This window comes from Curcuma longa, chromosome 6 (assembly GCF_044706935.1).
Source record: "Curcuma longa cultivar G26 ecotype Majalengka, Jawa Barat chromosome 6, ITB_CL_G26_1.1, whole genome shotgun sequence".
Lineage (NCBI taxonomy): Eukaryota > Viridiplantae > Streptophyta > Magnoliopsida > Zingiberales > Zingiberaceae > Curcuma > Curcuma longa.
Window position 1 is genome coordinate 2,999,805 of NC_133866.1, and position 22,851 is coordinate 3,022,655.

A 22,851-nucleotide genomic window follows, 5' to 3' on the forward strand; every position below is an offset into this window, starting at 1 on the left:
TGGAGCAGCCCTTCGGATTAGTCGCCTCAAGGAAGCAGGATCCAAGTAAAATCCAGGAGTTGTGCATGTGGAGTCATGTTTAAATCAGGGTTTCCACTGCGCATTCCAATACGACGAGATAAAATCAAGACGAAAAGTGATCGGAGCTATTCTACCACGCCCTTCTAACCGTTCCAGGTCCTAACGCTAGTAACAGAAAGTTAGACATGCTGATAAGGACAATTTCATAGATGTTATATTTTAATATGTATTTTTAGAAATTAGTCATCACTTTAAGCTCTTTAAAGAGTCTTTAATTGTCAATATTATTTTGATTCATTAATGTTTGTTCATTTTCACACTAAGTATTTTCCGTTTTAAAAATTTTCAGTCCATTTTCACACAAGTGTTGCATTTCAAAAAAAAATCAAAATCAAAATCTTTGTGAACATGTTCTATCTCCAAGTTTTTAAAACCTTACAACATATCTATTTTTGAAATCTTACTTATTTTTTATTATGGCAAAGCTAGGGGAGAGTAACTTCAAAGTCAAGATTGTGTTTCAAAGATAATCAATTATTTAAAAAAGATAAGATAGTGCTTTTTAAAGATAAGATAGCGTTTTTCTAACTACTAAGATAAGTGTTTTTAAGTGTTTTATGCAAACTACTACTTAACGTTATCCTTTTTAAAGTGTTTTCCAAATTACAATTACTAAGTTTTCTTACACTAAAACTAAGTTTTTTAACTGAGTGGTTTTCAAAACTTAAGGCTAAAAAGAACCGCCATATCGTTTGGGGGAGAGAAAAGATCTCTTCATGTTCTTTCAAAAGTTTAGTGATTTTCAAAAGTAAAGACCACTTTAATTTCAGAGGGAGGGACTGGTGCAGGGGGAGTATTTTCTTGGTGTTCAACTTTAAAATGCTTTGGAAATAGTATTTGAATATTTGATATTAAGCTTGAACTAGATTGTCAAATCAAAAAGGAAGAGATTGTATTTTTGGTGTCATAAGTACTAGATAAATTCGACCTTGTGTTTTAATAATGGAAAAGGGTTCAAGTTAAGATTACATCGTTGACTGATAAGGTGATCTAAGCTTGTAGGTAACACAGGAAAGTCCTAGTTGGAGACTAGCTAGGTAAGACAAGTCCTAATTAATAAAATTGGACAAGGAAAGACTTGACAGATCGAGGACACCAGGCGAGGAGCTAGATCGATCAGTGGAATGGACATCTAGCAAACTGATGGGTCAACGAGGATCGAACATCGAAAGAAAAGTCCTAGGGGTTAGAGGATCAGATGCTGAGTGGGAAATCTAAATAGATCTAGAGGACCAGATGTTTGGCAAACAAGTAAAATCTCTTGAGAGGAGTAGGTGAGGATGCGTTCCCTTGAAGGAAATAGTAAGCATCGGTATGACCTAGGGTTTCACTAGATATCCAAAGTTAAGACTAAACAGTTGTAAAACTGTCAAAACTTAAATTCTTGTATTATACTTGTATTGTTCTAACTCTGTGATGTAAGAAAGTGAGCTAAGAGGAAATCTAGGAAAAAGGAATCTGGGTGCCCCTATTGGATCCGAGCGCTCAAATGGTCTGGGCACTCAGATAGTCTGAGAGCCCCTATCTATTTCAGACACTCGGCCAGTATTTCTTCGATCTAATGAAGCAGATGAGGTGGCAAGTCCCGATTGACCAGGACACCTCAACCACCAAGTGCCCAGAATAGTCCAAGCACTCGAAGAAGGATACGCAACGAAGCCAAGTTTGATCCTACAATCGCCACGTCAGCATTTCAGGTGCCCGAGGATGGCTAAATCAACGATTATGGTGGATCGAATAGACCACGGTGGGGCGCTCAGAAGGGGATATAAGTGTCTGGATTGTTCCATAAAAGCATCCTGAAACAGAACCCTCAAAATAACATTTACAACTATTCAAGTGCTCCACGCTCCCAAAACACTACTGCGACTTTGCCAAGATGCTACACCGACACTATACTTAAGTTTTCAATCATTGTTGGTAACTAGTAGCATTATTTAAATTATCTTTTTTCTTATCTAAACTCTACGAATGGTAAATGTGTTATCGTTTCTTATTTTTATAAAAGACGAGACTCTTTCTTGTTGTAAGAAAGCAGAGTCTACTAGTAGATTGCCCGCCCATTAGAAACAGTCAAGGATTGTAGGCTTTGGAGTAGCAGTAAAAGGTTATGAAAACGTCTTACAACATAACTACGATGAGAGTTTAAGAGTAAGGCTAAAGAGTTCAAATAACAAGACTTGAAGGATTCTACAATCAATATTTCATTCTCCTTCAAACATCCCTCTTGGTCCTCCCTGTATAGCCTTAAACACTTCAAGCTTTACTTGTTATTTTGCTGATATGTTGTTGAGTAGTCGATTGGATTCACCACCAATAAACTGGTTTTTAAATCCCTTCTAGCTGCAGTTCTTGAATGACTATGTGAACGTAGGAGAATGTATGGCATAATTATTGTGGACTTTAAATTGTTAGCCTAAACTATATTAAATAAAAAGGTTCAAATCTCGTGTGTGATAACATTCGTTCTATCATTTTGATAAAAAAAATCTAATGCTTTACGTTCTAGAATAAAATACATATATAAAAGTAAAAAAAACAATTTTATTATGGATCATATGGTAAAAAGAGATATAATAATGAAATCATGCTGAATCAAAGTTAAATCTTATTGATATATTAAGTAAGCCTCAATAAAACTGATTACATTTAAGAAAAAAAAATGATAATCCCAGTAGCCACATTTTTTAGGGTGGTCGGTCCGGTCCACGGAAGTTTCCCACCGACCACCAGGGTAAATCGATAAGAGAAACTTATGAATGTGTATATATAGTAGATCATGAGTATACCTTTTAATTGACAATCTATACAAGAGATATGTGTCAAGTAAGAAACTAGGGCATATTTGGTAAGGGGTAATCAGGCTTGTAATGTAATCAGGATTACATTACAAGATGATTTACTTTGTTTGGTAACATTTTAGAGATATAATGTAATGTAATTGGATTACAAAAGAGGAGTCAAGATATGTAATCTAGATTACAAAGGAAATAGTATGTAATCCGATTACATTACAGATTCTATTTTTATCGTACCAAATATATCCTTCCACTTTATTAATAAAATTAATAATTTTATAAAATCAATAATTTATTAATTATAATTAATTATTAATTATTAATAAACTTAATTAAAATAATTAATAAAAGTATTAATAAAATAATAATTATTAATTATTAAAATAAGTATTAATAATTATAATTAATAAAATAATTAAAATAATAAAATTATTAATAATTTAAATAAAAATTATTTATTATTATTATTAATTAATAAAATATTTATTAATTATTTTAATAATTTTTATTTTATAATTTTAATTAATAATTAATTATTAATAAAATTAATTAAAATAATTAATAAAAGTATTAATAAAATAATAATTATTAATTATTAAAATAAGTATTAATAATTATAATTAATAAAATAATAAAATTATTAATAATTATTATTATTAATAAAATAATAATTATTAATTATTAAAATAAGTATTAATAATTATAATTAATAAAATAATAAAATTACTAATAATAATTGTTAATAATTTAAATAAAAATTATTTATTATTATTATTAATTAATAAAATATTTATTAATTATTTTAATAATTTTTATTTTATAATTTTAATTAATTATTATTTAAACTAATTAATTATTTTAAAAATAAAAATAATTAATTAATTATTAATAATTAATTTTAAAAATTAATAGTTAATAATAAATTATTAATTATTAAAAATTATTAATTAATTTTAATTAGTAATTAATAAATATTTTAATAATTTTTATTTTTTATAATTAATAAAATTATTAAATAATTATTAATTTTATTAATAAAAATTATTATTTTTATTAATAATAAAAATTATTAATTATTAATTATTAATTATTAATAAAATAATTTATTTTAAAGATAATAAAAATAATCTTTATTATTACATTTATTTTTATTTTATTTTTAAAATTAAGAGGGTATTATTGGTATTTTATAATAATAAAAATTAGATTCCTTACTGAAAATAATGTACACCAAACACTGTAATGTAATCATTCTTGTAATCAAAGATTACATGCATTCCTTCCACCAAACATAGTAATGTAATCAAGATTACATTACATTACATTACAAACTTGATTACATTACAAGCGTGATTACATTACGTCGTACCAAACGTAGCCCTAGTTGAAAATTATTGTGATGCATCGAACATTAAGAGTGGTCATGGTGTTTAGGTTTAGATTTTCTCTGTTCGCCTTTTCACGAAGAAGGCGTATCATCGTGCCAATCATCGATTTTAGTTGCAAGTCACCTTTTCACGAAGAAGACACATGCACATGCTAATGCAAAGTGCTTCGGATTTGGCTTTTGTTTCGGATTCACATAATCATTTTGTAAAAGAATGATGAGAGGTAAAACTAGAAATGGGTGCATGATTTTGGATATTTCAAATTTCGGTACGTGATTTAGATAATACTGAAACTTCTCAACGCGGTTAAGTAAATTGTCAAAGATTTTATAAAATGTTTAAATGTCAATGGTTAAAACATAAATATTAATTTAGAGAGACGTTCACAACTCCATAGAGAAAGACGTATCAATATTATATGCTTTAGTTGTAAATGCACAATGCTAAAATGTCATTTAGTTTGAAAACAACACGATGCTATTTAAAATATTATTAATAGTAATAATATTTTCATAAGAAATTATTTGAAATATTTTAGTAAAAAAAGGTAGAAAAAACCCCAAATGAAAAAAAGTATTTCAACATAATTTTTACCGAAATTTCTAAAATTAAACATAAATATGAAATTCTAAAATCACTAATTTGTTTTAACAACTAAATACATTTACTTAATTAACTAATAACATGCCAACATTATGTCGACACTCCCAATCCTTAATCTGAGATGGATTACCTCGGTTGACTTTCTACAACTAATGGAATTAGACCACGTGTTATATTTAATATTTTTTTTGGGAAACAAGGTAAATTTTATTTAAAAATTTAAATTTCTGCCTCGTTCACATATTTTCCGTACAGTGTTTCGTTTGTTTTTCTGCGCTCTCGCTTACGCACACTGTGCTCATCGTCTCCCTGCACATCTTTATATTTAGTTCCGCATAATTAAACGGTACGGTTAGTGATTCTCGGGGAGAAGACGATGACGAGAGGCGCGTTGTTGCTGCTCTGCCTCCATCTCCTGGTCGGCCCCTTCGTCGCCGCCGGCGAAGGCGAGTGCTCCGGCGACGCCTCGGCCAGCGACAGGAAGAGGGCGGACCCGTTGAAAATCGCCGCCATATTCTCCATTCTGGCGAGCGGCAGCGTCGGCGTCAGCATTCCCCTGCTCGGAAGGTGGGTCCCAGCCCTGCGCCCGGAGAAGGATTGGTTCTTCGTCATCAAGGCCTTCGCCGCCGGCGTGATCCTCGCCACCGGGTTCATCCACATCCTGCCCGACGCGTTCCGCAGCCTCACCTCTCCCTGCCTGGCCCCCTCCCCGTGGCAGGACTTCCCCTTCGCCGGCTTCGGTGCGATGGTCGCCGCCATCGGGACGCTGGCCGTCGACGCGCTCGCCACCGGCTTTCTCGGCCGCCGGGCGGCCGCAGTGGGCGACGCGGGGGCCTCCGCGGCGGAGGACGACGTGGAAGTGCACGCGTCCGGCCATGCGCACGGGCGCGTGCCGCAGGGAGCGGAGGCGCAACTGATTCGGGACCGCGTGATTTCGCAGGTGCACCGCCGGCGCTCTGCTTCGGCTTAAATGGGGCTTGTGTTCTAACTGCTTGGGTTCAGGTGCTGGAGCTCGGAATCGTGATGCACTCGGTGATAATCGGGATAACGTTGGGCGCCTCGAAGTCGCCGGAGACCATACGGCCGCTGATGGCCGCGCTGAGCTTCCATCAGCTATTCGAGGGGATGGGACTGGGAGGATCCATCGCGCAGGCAAAGTTGAAGGCGAGGTCGATGCTGAAAATGGGGGTGTTCTTCGTGCTGACGACTCCGTCTGGGATCGCCGTCGGGACGGCGATCTCGTCGGCGTACAAGGAATCGAGTCCGACTGCGCTGATCGTGGAGGGGGTGTTGAACTCGGCGTCGGCGGGGATCTTGATTTACATGGCGCTGGTGGACTTGCTGGCCCAGGATTTCATGAACGCCAGAGTGCAGAGCAGGCCCATGCTCCAGTTGCTCTCGACCGCTGCCCTGCTTCTGGGTGCAGGCCTCATGTCTTTTCTTGCCAAATGGGCTTGATAACCCATTTTGTATATGAGCCCTTCTCATGTTTCTTATGTTTTATGAGTGTCTTTTTGAATTACTACTATGTATTTAGTTCAAAGTTATTATTAAAAATTTTGATTATCTATATAAGATTATATAATTTATAGATGAATTAAAAAAACATAAGGATCCATTATTATTATTATTATTAATTTAAGTTAAGTTAATTTTAAAAAAATTAATCAAATATCAAAATGATTTAGTTGAAAAAGTGTCTAGAATTGAATCGGTAATACAGTAATGTTAAATTAGGTTATACATTAAAATTATCAAACAAATAAGTTGAACCAAATAATATTAAATTATATTTTATTTTCCATAACTTTAGTTATGTGATTACTAGATAATTACATAATTAAAATTATGCATGATAACTTGAACTAAGCATTCTAAAAAATAATAATTCAATTTGAATCTTCTTACAATCTACTATTATACACAAGATAACAAATACATAAAATAAAAAAAATATTAATAAATATGTAATTATATTTTTTATGCTTCCATTGTCTCTATGATACTATCACTAACAATTTTCAATTTATATCAGTGCTAGTCACTCAATCATGACCTTCATATATTTAATTTGTTGGAATAACACTTCAATAACACGATCGACTATATTATCATCGGTTGATATTCTTTCCATTATTATGTCTCTATACCTGATAAAATTTTCAATAATGGGAAATTGATAAAAGCGAAGCTCCTTAGTTTGTACAATAGATTTGTGTCTTATCTTAATGATATGGCAAAATCTTGATGCCTCCATGTGACATCGAAGGTCAAAAATCGTGTTGATCTATCAATCAAGGTCAAGGTAGGTCAAATATGATCCAAAGGGAATTAGACTCAACATAGAAGGGACTCGGGTGTAGCCCAACCAGCTCAACACTGATTGACTCATTCAATTCAACATCGACTAACTCTTTTAACTCAGCTCTATCTTAACTCATTCATCTTAGCACTGTCTGACTCATTTATCTCAACACTGATTGACATATTCAGCTCAGCTCCGCCTAACTTATTCATCTCAGCACTAACTAACTCATTCAGCTCAATTTTGCTTTACTCATTCAACTTAACGCTGACTAACTCATTCATCTTAGCACTGACAAACTCATTCAACTTAGCATTGACTAGCTCATTCATCTCAACACTATCTGACTCATTCAACTTGATTCTACCTAACTCATTCAGCTCAGCATTGATTGACTAACTTATTCATCTTAGCTCAGCTCTGTCTGACTAACTCAGCTCAGCATTAACTAACTCATGCATCTCACAATTGACTGATTCATTCAGCTCAGCTTTGACTTACTCATTCATCTCAACTATGCATGAGTCATTTATCTCAACACTAATTGACTCATTCATCTCAATACTCACCGACTCATTTATCTCAACACTGATTGACTTATTCGACTCAGCTCTGCCTGACTCATTTATCTCAATATTGACTGACTCATTCATCTTAGCACTAACTGATTGATTCAACTTAGATCTGATTGACTCATTCAGCTAACTCATTAATCTCAGCACTAATTGACTCATTCAACTCAATTTTGACTAACTCATTTAGTTCAGCTTTGCCTGACTCTATTAGTTCAGCTCTGATTTACCCGGCTTGGCCACTTGACTCCCTCGACTTGGCTGCCCGACTCACTCGAATCGGCCACTCTTAAAATTGGCAACGACGATAAATATTCTGGAACACGTGGCATCATGTGAGTGGTGAAGCGATTATACTACTGTCAAATCTGATCCTCTAGATGTCATCCATCAAACACATGGCAGTCATTGAATGGGGAAGCCATTAACGACTATCAGATCTGATTTTCACATTGATTTTGACGTGTAGATGCTCTTTACATTACTATATTATAAATCTTAGGGAAGATATATTCAGAAGGTCCACACGTGCACTCACCCTTCTCTTCTTCTTTCTTCTTCCATAGTTCTACCGTTTTCATCTTCTCCTATCCACTATGCTAACTTGAGCATCAGAGTAGTCACCTTAAGCCCCGCCTCGACGCTCATTCTAATATCTAATTGAATATTGCAGTCATCTCAAGCATTCTCCTTAGCCTCATCATCTTCAATCTCTTTACCTCAACAGTTACTTCTTGCTGGCTCACATGACAGCAAGCCTATTTCATCGAAGGAGTCTTCCCAGCAAGCTTATCATAGGAGTCTTCCCCGCAAGATCTATCACTCCTGAGAAATCTTCCCAATAAGCCCATCTCCGCTAGATCTTTAGAAACTCATCAACCTTGAAGATAGTTCACCGATGACTTATCCTACCAAGTCTCAGGCAGGAATAAAATGACGTCGTTTATGGGGAACGTCTTGATTTAAGACTCTAAGATTGATGACATCGGGAAAACTATAGATAATCACAATCTTATTAATAAAGGAGGTCAAGGGCCTATGATCACCATGACCCAAGGCGATTTCAACCAACTCTTCACTGCCACGGTGCAGAAGATATTATAGAAGCAACTCAGCTCAGCCAAACAAGGCAACCCTGTCTTCCAAGCAACTCATCCATTCTTGCTTGACAATTTGAGATTATCAGTTCAAGTTACCTCAACAGATAAATCCGAACTTAAATTTTATAATTTCAATTCAAAATATCTCTCTCTTTTTTATCAAGCAGAAAGGGCTCAACTCAAAGTTTTGAATTCCTACACCGAGTCGTTCAAAAAAATACATATGCTCCCACACAGTCGAAGATATAGGTGCTCCCATATAGTCGAAGATACACATGCTCCTACACAAATGAAGACACGTGTGCTCCCACGTATTCCAAGATCTCAAATTCCTACACTAAGTCATTCAAAAGATACGTGTGCTCTCACACAATCGAAGATACGCGTGCTCCCACGCAGTCAAAGATACGCGTGCTCCCGCATATTCGAATATCTCAGGTCCCTACACCTAGTTGTTCAAAAGATACATGTGCTCCCATGTAGTTGAAGACATGCGTGCTCCCACACATTCGAAGATCTCGAGTCCCTACATCGAATCGTTTAAAAGATATATGTGCTCCCATGTAATCGAAGATATGCATGCTTCCATATAATCAAAGATATACGTGCTCCCACATAGCTAAAGACACACGCGCTCCCACACATTCGAAGAGTCCCTACATCGAGTCCAAAGACTAGTGTGTTCCTACACGATCGAAGACCTTAGCTCAACCCTGACTCTCTCAATATAGCTCTGTTTGATTCTCTCAGTTTAATTCTGACTGACTCTTTTAGTTTAGCTCTACCTAATTCTTTCAGCTTAGCACTGACTCATTTAGCTCAATTCTAATTGACTCAATTATTTCATCTTAGCTCTAACTTTGTATGCTCAGCTCAGTTCTGACTCTCTCAACATAACTCTGACTTTATATGCTCAGCTTAGCTCAGCTCTGCTTGATTTTTTTCAGCTTAATTCTGACTGGTTTTTTCTACTCAGCTCAGCTCTAACTCTCTCAGCACAACTCTTTCTAACTCTCTCAACATAATTCTGACTGACTCTCTCGGCTTAGCTCAGCTCTAACTCTCTCAGCATAGCTCTGCTTGACTCTCTCAATAAAGTTCTGATTGACTATCTCAGTTTAACTCTACCTAATTCTCTCAACTCAGCTCTGATTGACTCATTCAGCTTAGTTCTGACTAACTCATTCATTTCATCTTAGCTCAGACTCTGTATGCTCAACTTAGCTCTGACTCTCTCAACATAGTTCTACCTGATCCTCTCAGCTCAATTCTAACTGATTCTCTCAACCCAGCTTAGCTAGCTTAGCTCTAACTCTGTATGCTCATCTCAACTCAGTTCAGCTCTAACTTTCTCAACACAACTCTATCTGATTCTCTGAGTTCAATTTTGATTCTCCCAGTTCAATTCAACTCTAACTGACTCATTTAGTTCAGTTCTGACAGACTCTTTCAGCTCTTCCTCAAGTTTTTCTCCTAATATTGGATTAGGGGCATCCCTCAACAATTGCCCTTGAAACCAACCCTTTCCATGGTTAAGGACTAGCGACTTCCATCTGTAATTGCCCTCATTAAGGTCCAAATTCCCTATCACGAAGGCACCCATCATTGTTTCATCTCCTTTGCTCCATGCAGAGTCACAGGTTTAATATATTCTCTTCTCATTCCTAATGAAGTTATATGGATGCTTACCACCCATAGTGGAGTACTTCCCTAACCTATCCAAATCGTCATGTCTTTTTAACTTGCAATTGTCTTTCAACTAGACTTGAAGGGGAGGCTTATGATATGATAGAATTTTGATACCCCAACGTGATATCGAAGGTGAAAAATCATACTAATCTATCAGTCAAGGTCAAGGTAGGTGAAGCACGATCTAAAGGGAATCAAACTCAGCCTAGAAGGGACTCAGGTATGGACTCATTCAACTGAACATTGGTTAACTCATTCAGCTCATCTTTGCTTAACTCATTCATCTCAACACTGACTAACTCATTCATCTCCACACTAACTAACTCATTCATCTCAACTCTGCCTAACTTATTTATCTTAGCACTAACTGATTCATTCATCTCAGTACTACTTGACTCATTCATCTCAGCATTGCCTGACTCATTTAGCTTAGTTCTACTTGACTCATTTAGCTCATCACTAACTAACCCATTCATCTCAACATTAACTGATTTATTTAGCTCAACTCTGCCTGACTCATTCAGCTCAACATTGACTAATTCATTCGTCTCAGCACTAAATGACTTATTCAACACAGCTTTGACTGACCCATGCATCTCAACCCTATATGATTGATTCATCTCAACATTGACTGATTCATTCATCTCGACACTGTCTAACTCATTCATCTCAGAACTGATTGACTCATTCAGCTAAGCTCTGTCTGACTCATTCATCTCAACATTGACTGGCTCATTTAGCTCAGCCCTGTCTAACTCATGCAGCTTAGTGCTGGCTAACTCATTAATATCAACACTTACTAACTCATTCAGTTCAACTCTGCTTAACTCTTTCATTTCAGCTTGGCCACCCGACTCACTCAGTTCGGCCACCGAACTCCCTCAACTTGGCCATTCTTAAAATGGACAACGACGATGCATGTGGGTGGTGAAGCAGCTATACTACTGTCAAATCTGGTCCCCTAGATGTCATCCGTCAAACACGTGGCAGTCATTGAATGAGGAAGTCATTAACGAGTGTTGGATCTAGTCTCCTCATTGGCTCTGGCGTGCATATGCTCTTTGAGTTACTATATAAATCCTAAGGAAGATATGTGTAGGAGGTATGACCACATGTACACTCACCCTTCTCTTCTTCTTTCTTCTTCCATAGTTCTACTCTTTTATCTTCTCCTAGTCCTTGTGCTAACTTGAGCATCAGAGTGGTCATGTTGAGCCCCACCTTGGCGCCCGTTCTAATCTCTAATTGAGTATTGTAGGCATCTCAGGCGTTCTCCTCAGTCTCGTCATTTTCAACCTCTTTCCCTTAGCAGTTACTTCTTGCTGACTCATATGAAGTGTGTTCGCGCCTCCACGATATCCACACGAATACCGAGATGGAGAGGAACCAAATTGTGGTGCTAGTCACAAATGAAGTTCAGCCAAGGAGGTAGAAGAGAAGGGAAGAAGATCACGAAAAGCCTCTTGGTAGCAACCTTAGCACAAAAGCCTCTCACCCCCTTTTATATATAACCATTGAATATGAAGGGTCTTGGCTTTTGGTATTCCATGGAATTAATACCTCATTAATCCCATCCTAAATGATCATGCAACCCTCTTGATGAGTCTCATTCAATCCGAATTGACTTGAATCCAACTTGAGTCTCACTCAATCCGAATTGACTTGAGTCCAACTCGAGTCTAATTCAATGAATCTACCTTGAGTCTCACTCAATGAGTCTAATCTACATTAGACACAACCCAATGGCTCAATGATTCATCACATGAACCATCTCCAAATCACATGTTCTAAGTGTGTGACCCAATAGGTTCTCGTAACGTTGGCAATGTCTTTAAAACCATCTTAGAGACATAAGCAATAAGCGGCATCTAGCAATACATCATTGCTACCCAAGTGACGAGAATGTCAAAATCCGACACAACCTTTCCGTGGCTACTATCTTGTATGACTCAGTCCTTCTATGCTTGATATCTAGATTAATCAATGAGGCATAGACCATGTCATCCTCTTATCAATCATGTATTTCTTGATCTCCAAGTAGACTACTCAATCAAATAAGCTCAATATCTCATATTGACTTATTTAAGCATGATCATGCATTTTTGCTGTCCTACTCTATCAAGGGGCACATAGATATCACTTCCATCATATGGAAGGGATAGATCCCATCTACATCACTCACATCCCTCCGCATAACTTATTGCATACCTAGTGATCGCCTTTATAGTCACCCTGTTACGGGTGACGTTTGACGAAGCTAAAGTATACAACTCATTAGGTAGGGAACCGTAGTGACTTCAGGTCTAAGGACTATTCATACCAATAGTCACATGAGAAAGTTTATGACACTCATATAACGATCCATGAAACTTTCTCATGGCGGGTCAATTCAATATACATTCTCTAAGTATACCCATATGTCAACTCGATATCTCATATCTATGACTTGTGAGATCAAGTCATCTAGTTGACCAACATGCTAGTCTCAGTCTCAACGCATTAATATTGTCCTTACACATTAATGCTCGATTAGGAATAGTTAAGAGTAGTGTTCTATATATGTCTACAGACTTTCACTATCAATTCAACCAATTGATATGCTGTAGACAAGAACCTACTACTCAAGGACATTATTATATTTATTCATATAGCACGGATAAGAAATAAATATAATAAGCAAACCTTGCCTTTATTAATGAATATGATACATGTGTTCCCTAGACAATCAACTCATGATTGGCACTAAGAGCTGACACTAACACCCCATGCACCCTATTATATTCCTCATTCCTTACTCCTATATGCTTATTTAAATTTTCACCTATTAAAATCATCTTGTTTGTTTGAATTTTTGAATTATCTTATCTAGATATTATTAAAACCTATGTTTGGTAATTTTATCTAATTTTACTTGAGATACATAATGTTAATTATATTAATAGTTTCTTTTACTACCACTATTTTGAAAATTATAAACTACTACTACTTTGTAGTTAAATCCTTTAATGCACTATTTACAACAATACCTATTCAATTTCTTATTGTACTTTTTCTTGTGTACCATAACTTAAATCTTAACTTCTCAATTATCTTTGTCTTCACCGCTACTCATTTTGTCTCTTGTAAACACAATATTAATTCTTCTCCTAATTATTAGATTTACTACCTTCATTACTTTGCCAGTAAGTGTTCCTAGGTTCTATATTCCAAATCTATGATAACCAATATTCATATAATATTTGTTCATATCCGACATTAGGTACGAGAACTCTTGCACATTTAATACAACACTCAAGTTCTGATGAAAATGTAGTGGTTCTTGCCAATGCGTTCTTTCAGGGGAACAAGCTAGCATTAGTGTAATAATTTGATAGATTCATACATAATATTTGCAATTGTTTTAATGTTGGATGGTAACTACTCTTAGTTGAAACATATTTCAAATTTTGTTGTGGTTAATCATTTTTTAAATTACATTGCTATGAAATTAGTTTTTAAATATTTTTTAAAATTATAGAAAATTCCACTTTTATAGAAAATCCAAAGGATCCTTCAAGTGGATACATTGCAACATATTTTTAAATGCTTGATACTAAAATAAATGGAAGACACTAAAATTTTAAACACTTTAGTATCATTTTTCTAGGAAAAAATATTTTTCCTTGATAAATTATAAAATATTATAGGATTCAGCCGAAATTGAGTTGAGTGGCACTAAGCATTGAATTTAGTCAAAAGTTCATAAAAGAGGCTTTTTAAGTTGATTTTCCTATAAGCCAAACCATATTTCAGACATGCCAAATTTGAATATTTTTCATTTCTAGAATATTGTTGGTATAAAAAAATATCTGTACGGAAAGAAGCACAAAATAAGGGGAGGGAAAACTTGCCTCCCCTCAAGGTAAATTGACAATTGATTTTCTAATAAGTTAGAGGCTCTCATCAATATCTTACATTTTATATCTTTATCATTTTTTATATATATGTCAAAGAAGGAAAGAATGTAAAATTTAAGTTAAGACCTTTCACATTACCCAGAACGACTTGGGAATATTTCATTACATTAATTTAAATGAATTGTCAAACATACAAAAAGGATATAGTTTGTGCAATCATGCCTCAACTAGTCGAGTATGACTAAGTGGTTTTGATTTTGATGTGTTTAGCAAAGGTTGTAGTATATCAACCTACCTTTTGATGGTTTTTAAGTGCAATCTGTTGTAGTATATCATTCTACCTTTTCTAACATTTTAGCATAGTCACATGATGAACTCTCATACAATGAGCATAGGAACAGGGACGATGTAAGGAAAATCTTAAGGTCATCATTAGCACCTCAAAATTTAAATCTACTTATCAAGCTACATAAATGAATCTCCTAACGAATCTTGTTAGTGATTCATCACTGCCTTGTTTCAGTGTCATTAAGTTGTCAACCCTTTGGAATATTCCCCAATTACCAATGTAGTAGGCTTTGAAGCTTCAATTCAATTCATTTAAGTTGGCAATTTGTCCCATAGGCAGGCATGTGAACCACTTATAGACCACTCCCTATATCATAGTCAAAAAACTAAAACACATTTTCCATTCTATATAGGGATCCTATAAGCATCCACATGTTCAAAAGGGTCAATTCTTCCATCATAATTGTCCATGTTTAGGACATCAAAATTATTTGGTACCGGTTCTTCTTGGATGTTCCCAGTAAATGGTGTTCATTCAACTCTTGCTCTAATGCTTTGGTTTTGCTCCCCCCTAGTGCGTTTCTTCATAAGGTCATCTAACCCTCCCCTTAGGAGCGAATTTCAACCCCTTGGGGACTTCTAGCTCTTCCTCCAACTCATAATTCACCTAGTTCTCTAGAGAATTATCTCTACAGCTTAGAATTCTCTTTCCAACATGTCAATCACAAGGCAAAGTCGAAGTTCATCCACTCCCAAGTTATCATAGTTGATGGTTATAAACTCTTTTGAGGTCATCAGACCTAAGTCAAAAATCCTCATCTGTGGCTGTGGGATTATGGTGGTTGGGTCCTTAAACTCAAACACTCCTCATTGGGATTCCAACCCTACATGCCCCCTCCCTAGCAATCATCTATTAAAGTTGAGATACTTAAATAATATAGACTATTTAATTACATAGTTAAAGCTTGTATTCTATAGTAATCCGATTACATAATCAAAGCAAGTGTTTTGTAACATCAAGCTAAAAGAAATCAATCAACCTGCAAAGATGAAATGAGAGAAAACAACAACAAATAGGTGAAGGACTCGGATGGAGAGTCTGTTGAGATGGACTGTGAGGTAGGCAATTGACGTGGGCCACTAAGGTGGGCAATTGACGTAGGCTGCAAAGTTGGGATTATTCGCAATGGAGCTTCTCTCTTTCACCCATTCTCTTTACTGCCACTATCCAAGGCAAAGCTTTTCCATCTTTGCCCTCCAAGGTGTATTTATAGGATTTGAGATTTGTTTTCACATTGGCACATATTGCCACATGCCCTAGGCCTGACATCATTTAGGTCACCTCTTGTCTCTGGGTTAATGTTACACTGTGCCATGATCAGTAATGTGGCAAGGTATTATGGGAGTTTTCTGGTGGCATTGGTTTGATTAAAATAGCATAGTGGGCACAATAGTAGGTAGTGGGGTTTAATTACCTTGTGCCAATGGCATATCAAAATTCCTACTCCTCAAGACAGTGGACTCATCGAGCGGCTATCACCACTCAACCCATTAAAATTTCTTTTTATCCAATGACAGTATTTCTCTTGCCATATATTGGGTGTATGCTTTGGCTAAGGCATGATAAAAAAAAAGTCAATATTACATTTTTCATAAATGTTATTTTAACAGTAAAGAGATTTCCCAATTGATGGGTATGTGAAACACTTCGATGTTACAACAAAGTGTTTGCATTTGTTTAAAGTTGGTGATTCTAATAATAAGCACTCTCTCCTGTCATTGAATTTGATGAGATCAAGCACAACACCCTTGTACATGAATAATCTAATTCTCACCTTAAGTCCATTAAGAGGCACAATTTTCTAATCCAAATGGTTAACACTAAGCCTGACCAACTCCTAATTTCATATGAAAACACCACTAAAAGCTAAAGTAGAGTCAATTTCATTGCTTACACTACATGATAGTGATTAATTGTGATTAAGTCATAGGTAATGCATATTAATGTCTCAATACAGCTATGTGATTAATTGTGCTTAAGCCAGAGATCAATCAATTTGATTTCCTTCCAACTTTGTACTATAAACAAATACAAAATGTCTTACTAGACAAGCTAATATGTAATATATATAAAGATTTCCATACTTAAGAAATTTTTTTGGCATGACACAGAAATGTAAAAGGAAACATAGGCCCAAGCTTATCCTAGTTCACCTAAGTAAAAAAGAAAAAAAATCCCAAACTTTGACAGGGGTATAAAAAGGAAAAAGGTGTTGAACAAGTCACCCACCATATTAGCAGCAAACTTTCTTTCCCTTAGGAACCACATTATTTAGAGAAATATTCACAAGTAATAACTTAAAATGCCAGAAACAATCTGTAGTTTGTATAAAAGACAATCAGATTTGTAAGGAAATGAATGACTCACATCTTCTGTAGAAATTATCCGCTCATCAGCAGCAGGACTCAAAATCCCACCCTGACATAGGTATTCTGGATTGCGAGTATCTGCTCTTCTCTTTGACCTGAACTTGAAGGTTGGAAGTGAATTAATGACATCAGATGTCGCCCCCCTTGTTGGATACCAATCATCTCTAATGCCCAATACAGATATTATACATGGAAAAACACAGCAGAGAGTCGTGAACCGGACAAATGGGATAGCATAGCCAATACAGCTAAGTGCAAGGAATACTATACATAACCTAGAGTCAAAACAAATAGTTCAGACGAACCTGCATAAACATATCTAATAAGAATTAGAAACATATATCTACCTGTACAAATTGGGAGCACTGTATTCAGAGGAGTGCTCACTAAAAATCCACACATTACCGACAACAAACCATACGGCAAAGAAGCAATCCACCACCATCTTGAAATGGTCAATAAATGCATTACACCTGTGACAAAAAAAGAACTCATGGAAAAATGTTTAATTGGTTATAAGCATATAGTATCCTCAAATATTACTGGAAGTTCTTAATATCCCATTTGATGATAAAACAATAATATTATCAAGTGATAAGGTTAGTGTAGAACCACAAGTACATTCCTTGGTATAAGATCCAATGTTACTAATATTGAACTTATTTCAATGATGGCTAGCATAGTAACAGTTCATGGTTAGTTACAAATCTCAAAAACAATAAAAGCATATCGCAATGGAGAGAAAATAGTAGACTCATTGCCTCCATCATTCAGAGATTTTACAACATAACATGCCAATATAGTTCAAAAAGTGTTTGTTTCAATATATTTCACTTGACAAAGTACAAGAAATAGGCATTGCTCTATGCTACTAGTTGTCATAGATGCGCTATACAAAATAACTTTTAAGAAGCCATGTAGACTATATGGGGACAGGAAAAAGGATCCTTTTATCCCAAACTAAGTTTTAAAAATAAAAATAATAATTCAACAAAGTGAAATCAAGACCTTTGTCTCTATCAAATAGGTATTGCTGAAGTTTCCTTGCACTCAACACAATGGTTTCATCTGTAAATAATAACTGAATGAAGTTGAAACAAATAGGGTTCATATATATTCTGTTTTGAACAAAACAAAGTAACCTCAAAAGGTTTGTCTTAACTTTATTCTTGAGTACGAAATGCAGAAACTATTCATAATAATCTCACATCTATTTGAATGTCCAATCTAATCAGTACAAAGACTTAAATGCATAATCTAAATGTTGAATGAGTTTGGAAGACACAGCAAGATGTGATGATGATGGCGAACCTCAAAGATAGAAGATGAGAGGCCCTACTGCTGTACTTTTTTTTAAGGTAAGTATAATGTAACCTACTCCAAACTAACTAAGCCTTGCTGTTTGTCAAAAATTCAATTATTAACCCCATGGATATCATCTCCCTAACTTCCCAATGCAGACTGCCTTGTGAAATTCTCCTTGTCCTGACCCCATAAGGCAGCACATTAATCAAAATTCAATTTCCAGAAAATGAAAGAAGTATAAAAAGTGATCTTCAAACTAACTGGGCCTACTACTTTTCTCATTATCCTCTTAAGAAATTTGTGCAAAGCTTGTCTAATGATTGCATCAGCTCAATAGCATAGAATGACCAAGGTCTAACATTAAATGTGAGGCATTTTGAAAATTCTGAAACCACAGGCTTTCTAGAAACTAATCATATTCTGAATGGATTAAAAGGAAACAGCACCAACTAAACCTATCTTCAGCATTTTCAGTCAGCACCTGAAAACAGGTGGTTTGCATTCCAGTCACTCATAGGACTGGTTTAACTATGTATTTTCTTCCATGGATGGTACTCTGTAGTTCATATCAAGTCATAAATGTTGGCAATGCACTCATGAATACAACTGATATTTATGCTTCAAACACACTAAGAAGCATTTTTTAAGCTATGGCGAGATCATGACAGAAGATAGATGATAATGAAATAATGAGGAAAAACAATCCTTTTATTTCTACATAGCAGGGTACCTTGTGCCAAGTACAACCAAGTTTTGTCTAAACTGAAAGACAGAAGCAAAACTATGTCCATGATCTTCTATAGCCTGGGGAAAAGACATGGTTATGTATGAAAGAGACTCAGGAATGTTGATAGAAGATGAGTTCTGCCGGTGAAGTTCTGATTCTTGTTGTGAAGAATGATTGTTACGATAAACAAAGTGCCAACAAAGATGAGGGAGAGTAGCACAGCAACCAATAGCATATCCAATCAGCCATGCAAATAATGGAGATTGTGGATGCTCATGTCCCGATAAAGAGAGAACAGTTACAGCTGCAATGATTTGGCCCATGTTGAGAACAAGCTGAAACAAAATCCAGAAACCAGAATTTAGAAGGCTTCTACGAGGACTACGAGCATAACTACCACCAGCTCCAACAACAGAAGAATTAACAGAATTAGATGTGAAGGGTGTTTGTGTCCTTGTTGAAAGCTCGTCATCAGAATGGAATTCATCCAAGTTGTCAGAGCCATCATCATCATAAGTTGATGATGAGGATGCAACATTACCCCAAGACATATGTACAATGTGACATTCTTTCTTAAGCTCTCTTTCCATAAGCAGATAGCAACCATCAGTTTGATCTTTAGTTAATTTCAGAAAATAAAGCCCCCATCTGTTCCACTGTCTAATTTATTGAAGCAGCTTGCAGCAATTGATGACTTCCAGAATAGTTGTCATGAAAAAGGGTCATCCTTCCAAACAATTGACACGTTCCTATTTCGGAAGGGCAAACAGTTAGCTTCACCACTTCAAGCACAAGCATACTTTGATAACTAAACCATCAAGAAATTGCATTGACTGGCCTTCCCTTCTCAAACTGTTGAAGAGACACCAGCAAGAGAAATGTAAGCAGTTATATTTCATCATGAACAAAACGAAGTTTATAATTCTCGTACAAACAAAAGACCGATGATTGTGGAATAACACTGTAACTATGAAGTAAAAGCGAAGGATGACAATTGAATCTGAACCACCTCACCACCACCATGAAAGAAGGGACGAGGGAGAGGGCAAGGGTGATGCTCCTCCGCGAGAAGCCAAGACTTGAAAAGAATTGCCAATTCAAGATTTCTGCCCTTACCAATGCAAGTTCTTCAGTTCTTGCCCCTTCCCCTCCATCGTAGACTCACCGACAATGAGCGACTCCTAGTCACGTGAGCATCTTTTTCGGGGGACAACCGAATGCGTGTAGCAATCTGACGATAGAGTCCAGCTACCTGGAGGAAGGAGTATTAAATTTGAGTTTAAAAAATATTTAATTAATTAGATCTAATAGAGGTTAATTACTGATTAAGAATAAGAGTTAAAAAAAAAAAGTATATGATTAGACGGCTCTCCCACAACTATCCCACATCAGGAGAGAGTAAACTTAAGAAACGGAAGGTAAGTCACATAGGAGGGTATTTTCACGATTTCATCATAATTCAATTTTTGCTCAATTTTATAAATCTAACATGTGATGTGATGATCAACTTAGCTAATACCCTAAGAAAATATATATATATATATAGAAGAAAATATGTATCGTTGCCTTTAGCTATTTATTATTGGAATTAATTGTTCATCTCCTTCTTGGTTGTTGGTGTTATCACTCACTCAAAAATATAATTTTGATGTATATATAAAATTTTAAATTAGACTATATTATAATTATTTATATTATATGTCAAGTATGTAAGTATAAATTTTTTTATTATATATATTGAAGAAGCTGTTGGTGCCCTGGTTAATTTTGATGTGATCAACCAAGTTAGGTTAGGTCCTGTGTTGTTCTAATTCCTCTGCTAAGTGTGCAGGAACTTAAGTACGAAGGAAGTCGAGCGTAAGACGTAGCGGACGAGAAGGGTTGCGCGGGGAAGTGAGCCGACGGACTCGGTGCAATCCGAGGGACGTGGAAGCTACGGAAGAGTACGCCGGTAGAGCGAGAAGGACATGCGCGAAGTCCGAGAGACGAGAAGCCGGGAGGAAGCACGCTCGAGGGCAAAAGGTCGGAGTCGGGTTCGGATGAGCCTAACTCTGGTTGGTCAGAAATCACCCAACTGAAGATTTTACAAAAAGTCAACAAAAGTCAAACTATTGACTTTGATCGTTGACTTTGACCGTTGACCTCGACTGTTGACTTTGACCAGTGACGAAGACTTAGACTTCTTGAATGTGGCGGTTGGAAGAAAATAAATAAGATTTATCTTTTATCATATAAAAGATAAATACTTAATTTTTATTAAGGATAAATCTCTTTATCTTTATTAAAGATAAAGTTTATCCTTATTTAATCAATGGCTACAATCAAAGTCTATCTCAGATCAACAATTAGGATCGTATCAACGGCCAAGAGAAAGTTCATCTACGATCAATGATCCAGATATATTCTCTTGTGCTATAAATAGACTTAGAAGTTAGAAGAAAACATAATATTGAAATTGTATTCTCTTCTAGCTTCTCTTGTGCTTCAAAGTTCTGTAAAAGGTTTCTCCACCTGAAGGAGATTTTCATAGTCGAGCTTTAATTGCCTCGTCTTACAACCACTTAGGTTGTAACCAAGTACATCTGTGTGTACTTTACTTTTACAATTTATTTAGTTTAATTAATATTTATTTATTTAATTGATTGTTGCTAACTTCTATCCTTATAAGGAAAAGCAAGAGATTCGTATTTTATTTTCAGGAGCAATTCCTTCCGCAAGTATACGGAATGTCGTCAAGTAATAAAAAGATCGAATCCACAGGGACCGTGGAATTACTTACTAGATCTAGCACAAAAAGGTGGAGAGAATATTGAGCATGAGTTGTGTGGGGGAGATGGGAGTGTTCTAAAGTACTTTATCCTAGAATTCAGAGAAAGGGATCGACTGTGACACTATGTGGTGAAACGATCCTAGGACTTCGGACTCCTCAGAGTATGGATTGATTGACTTGGATCCTCTACCTTTCCTCAATAATTGTTCAATTGTAGGGATGTTAACCAATTTATCCAATTCAACCTCGTCAGGTATCCTCGAAATAATGCATTGGTGTTCTTACGTCACTCGTTGTCGGTTTGAAATGGTTCTAGAAGCCCGGTTCAAGGCATTCCCGTGTCACTCAGGCGCCCCGGAGTACTAAAAGAACCCTATCCCCTGTCACAGGATATCTTTTTACGGATCTCTCCCCAACAACGAATGACCGCTAACTATCCCTCATAAGAATTTAACTACGCATTAGGAAACCCCTCGGAACTCGCCCGGTTCAAGGCATTCCCCCTGTCACAGAAGCGCCCCGGTGTACGGCCTAATGATTCCCCAATTCATAGTAAATCCCTACCCTCATGGATTCACACACACATAATTTATCATCAAGCACAAGCACAAATCCACAAAGCAATAGACAGTTATATCATAGAAAACGGTAGATTAATCAAATCCAAATACAATCATCCATTACATCTGATTTATCCTACATCCTAGAATCTAGGGAATCTACTCCATAGCGTGGAGATTACAATCCAAAGGAAGGAAAGAATACATCTCAATCCAAAGATAAAACAAAGAAATGCAGGAAATAAGACTTATCTTCCTCCTTCGGACTGCAAACTCGGCGTAGATGGGATGAGGATGGACTGGAGCAGTCGGATCGGTGGATGGATCGTCGAATCTCGC

At 36.1% G+C, this 22,851-nt stretch overlaps 2 protein-coding genes across 2 annotated transcripts; one reads left to right on the forward strand and one right to left on the reverse strand.

Annotated features, from left to right (window-relative positions):
- Positions 1-5,246: 5,246 nt before the first annotated feature.
- On the forward strand, positions 5,247-6,328 carry LOC141830608 (zinc transporter 8-like). Its single transcript, XM_074718010.1, has 2 exons — positions 5,247-5,810; positions 5,873-6,328. Exons 1-2 carry the CDS (start codon positions 5,247-5,249, stop codon positions 6,326-6,328), a joined length of 1,020 nt encoding a protein of 339 aa, XP_074574111.1.
- Positions 6,329-17,064: 10,736 nt separating this feature from the next.
- On the reverse strand, positions 17,065-20,381 carry LOC141831124 (E3 ubiquitin-protein ligase At1g63170-like). Its single transcript, XM_074718551.1, has 5 exons — positions 20,192-20,381; positions 19,186-19,931; positions 17,498-17,623; positions 17,149-17,425; positions 17,065-17,097 (listed from the first exon to the last, which is right to left on the reverse strand). Exons 2-5 carry the CDS (start codon positions 19,770-19,772, stop codon positions 17,065-17,067), a joined length of 1,023 nt encoding a protein of 340 aa, XP_074574652.1. The 5' UTR covers positions 19,773-19,931; positions 20,192-20,381.
- Positions 20,382-22,851: the final 2,470 nt, after the last annotated feature.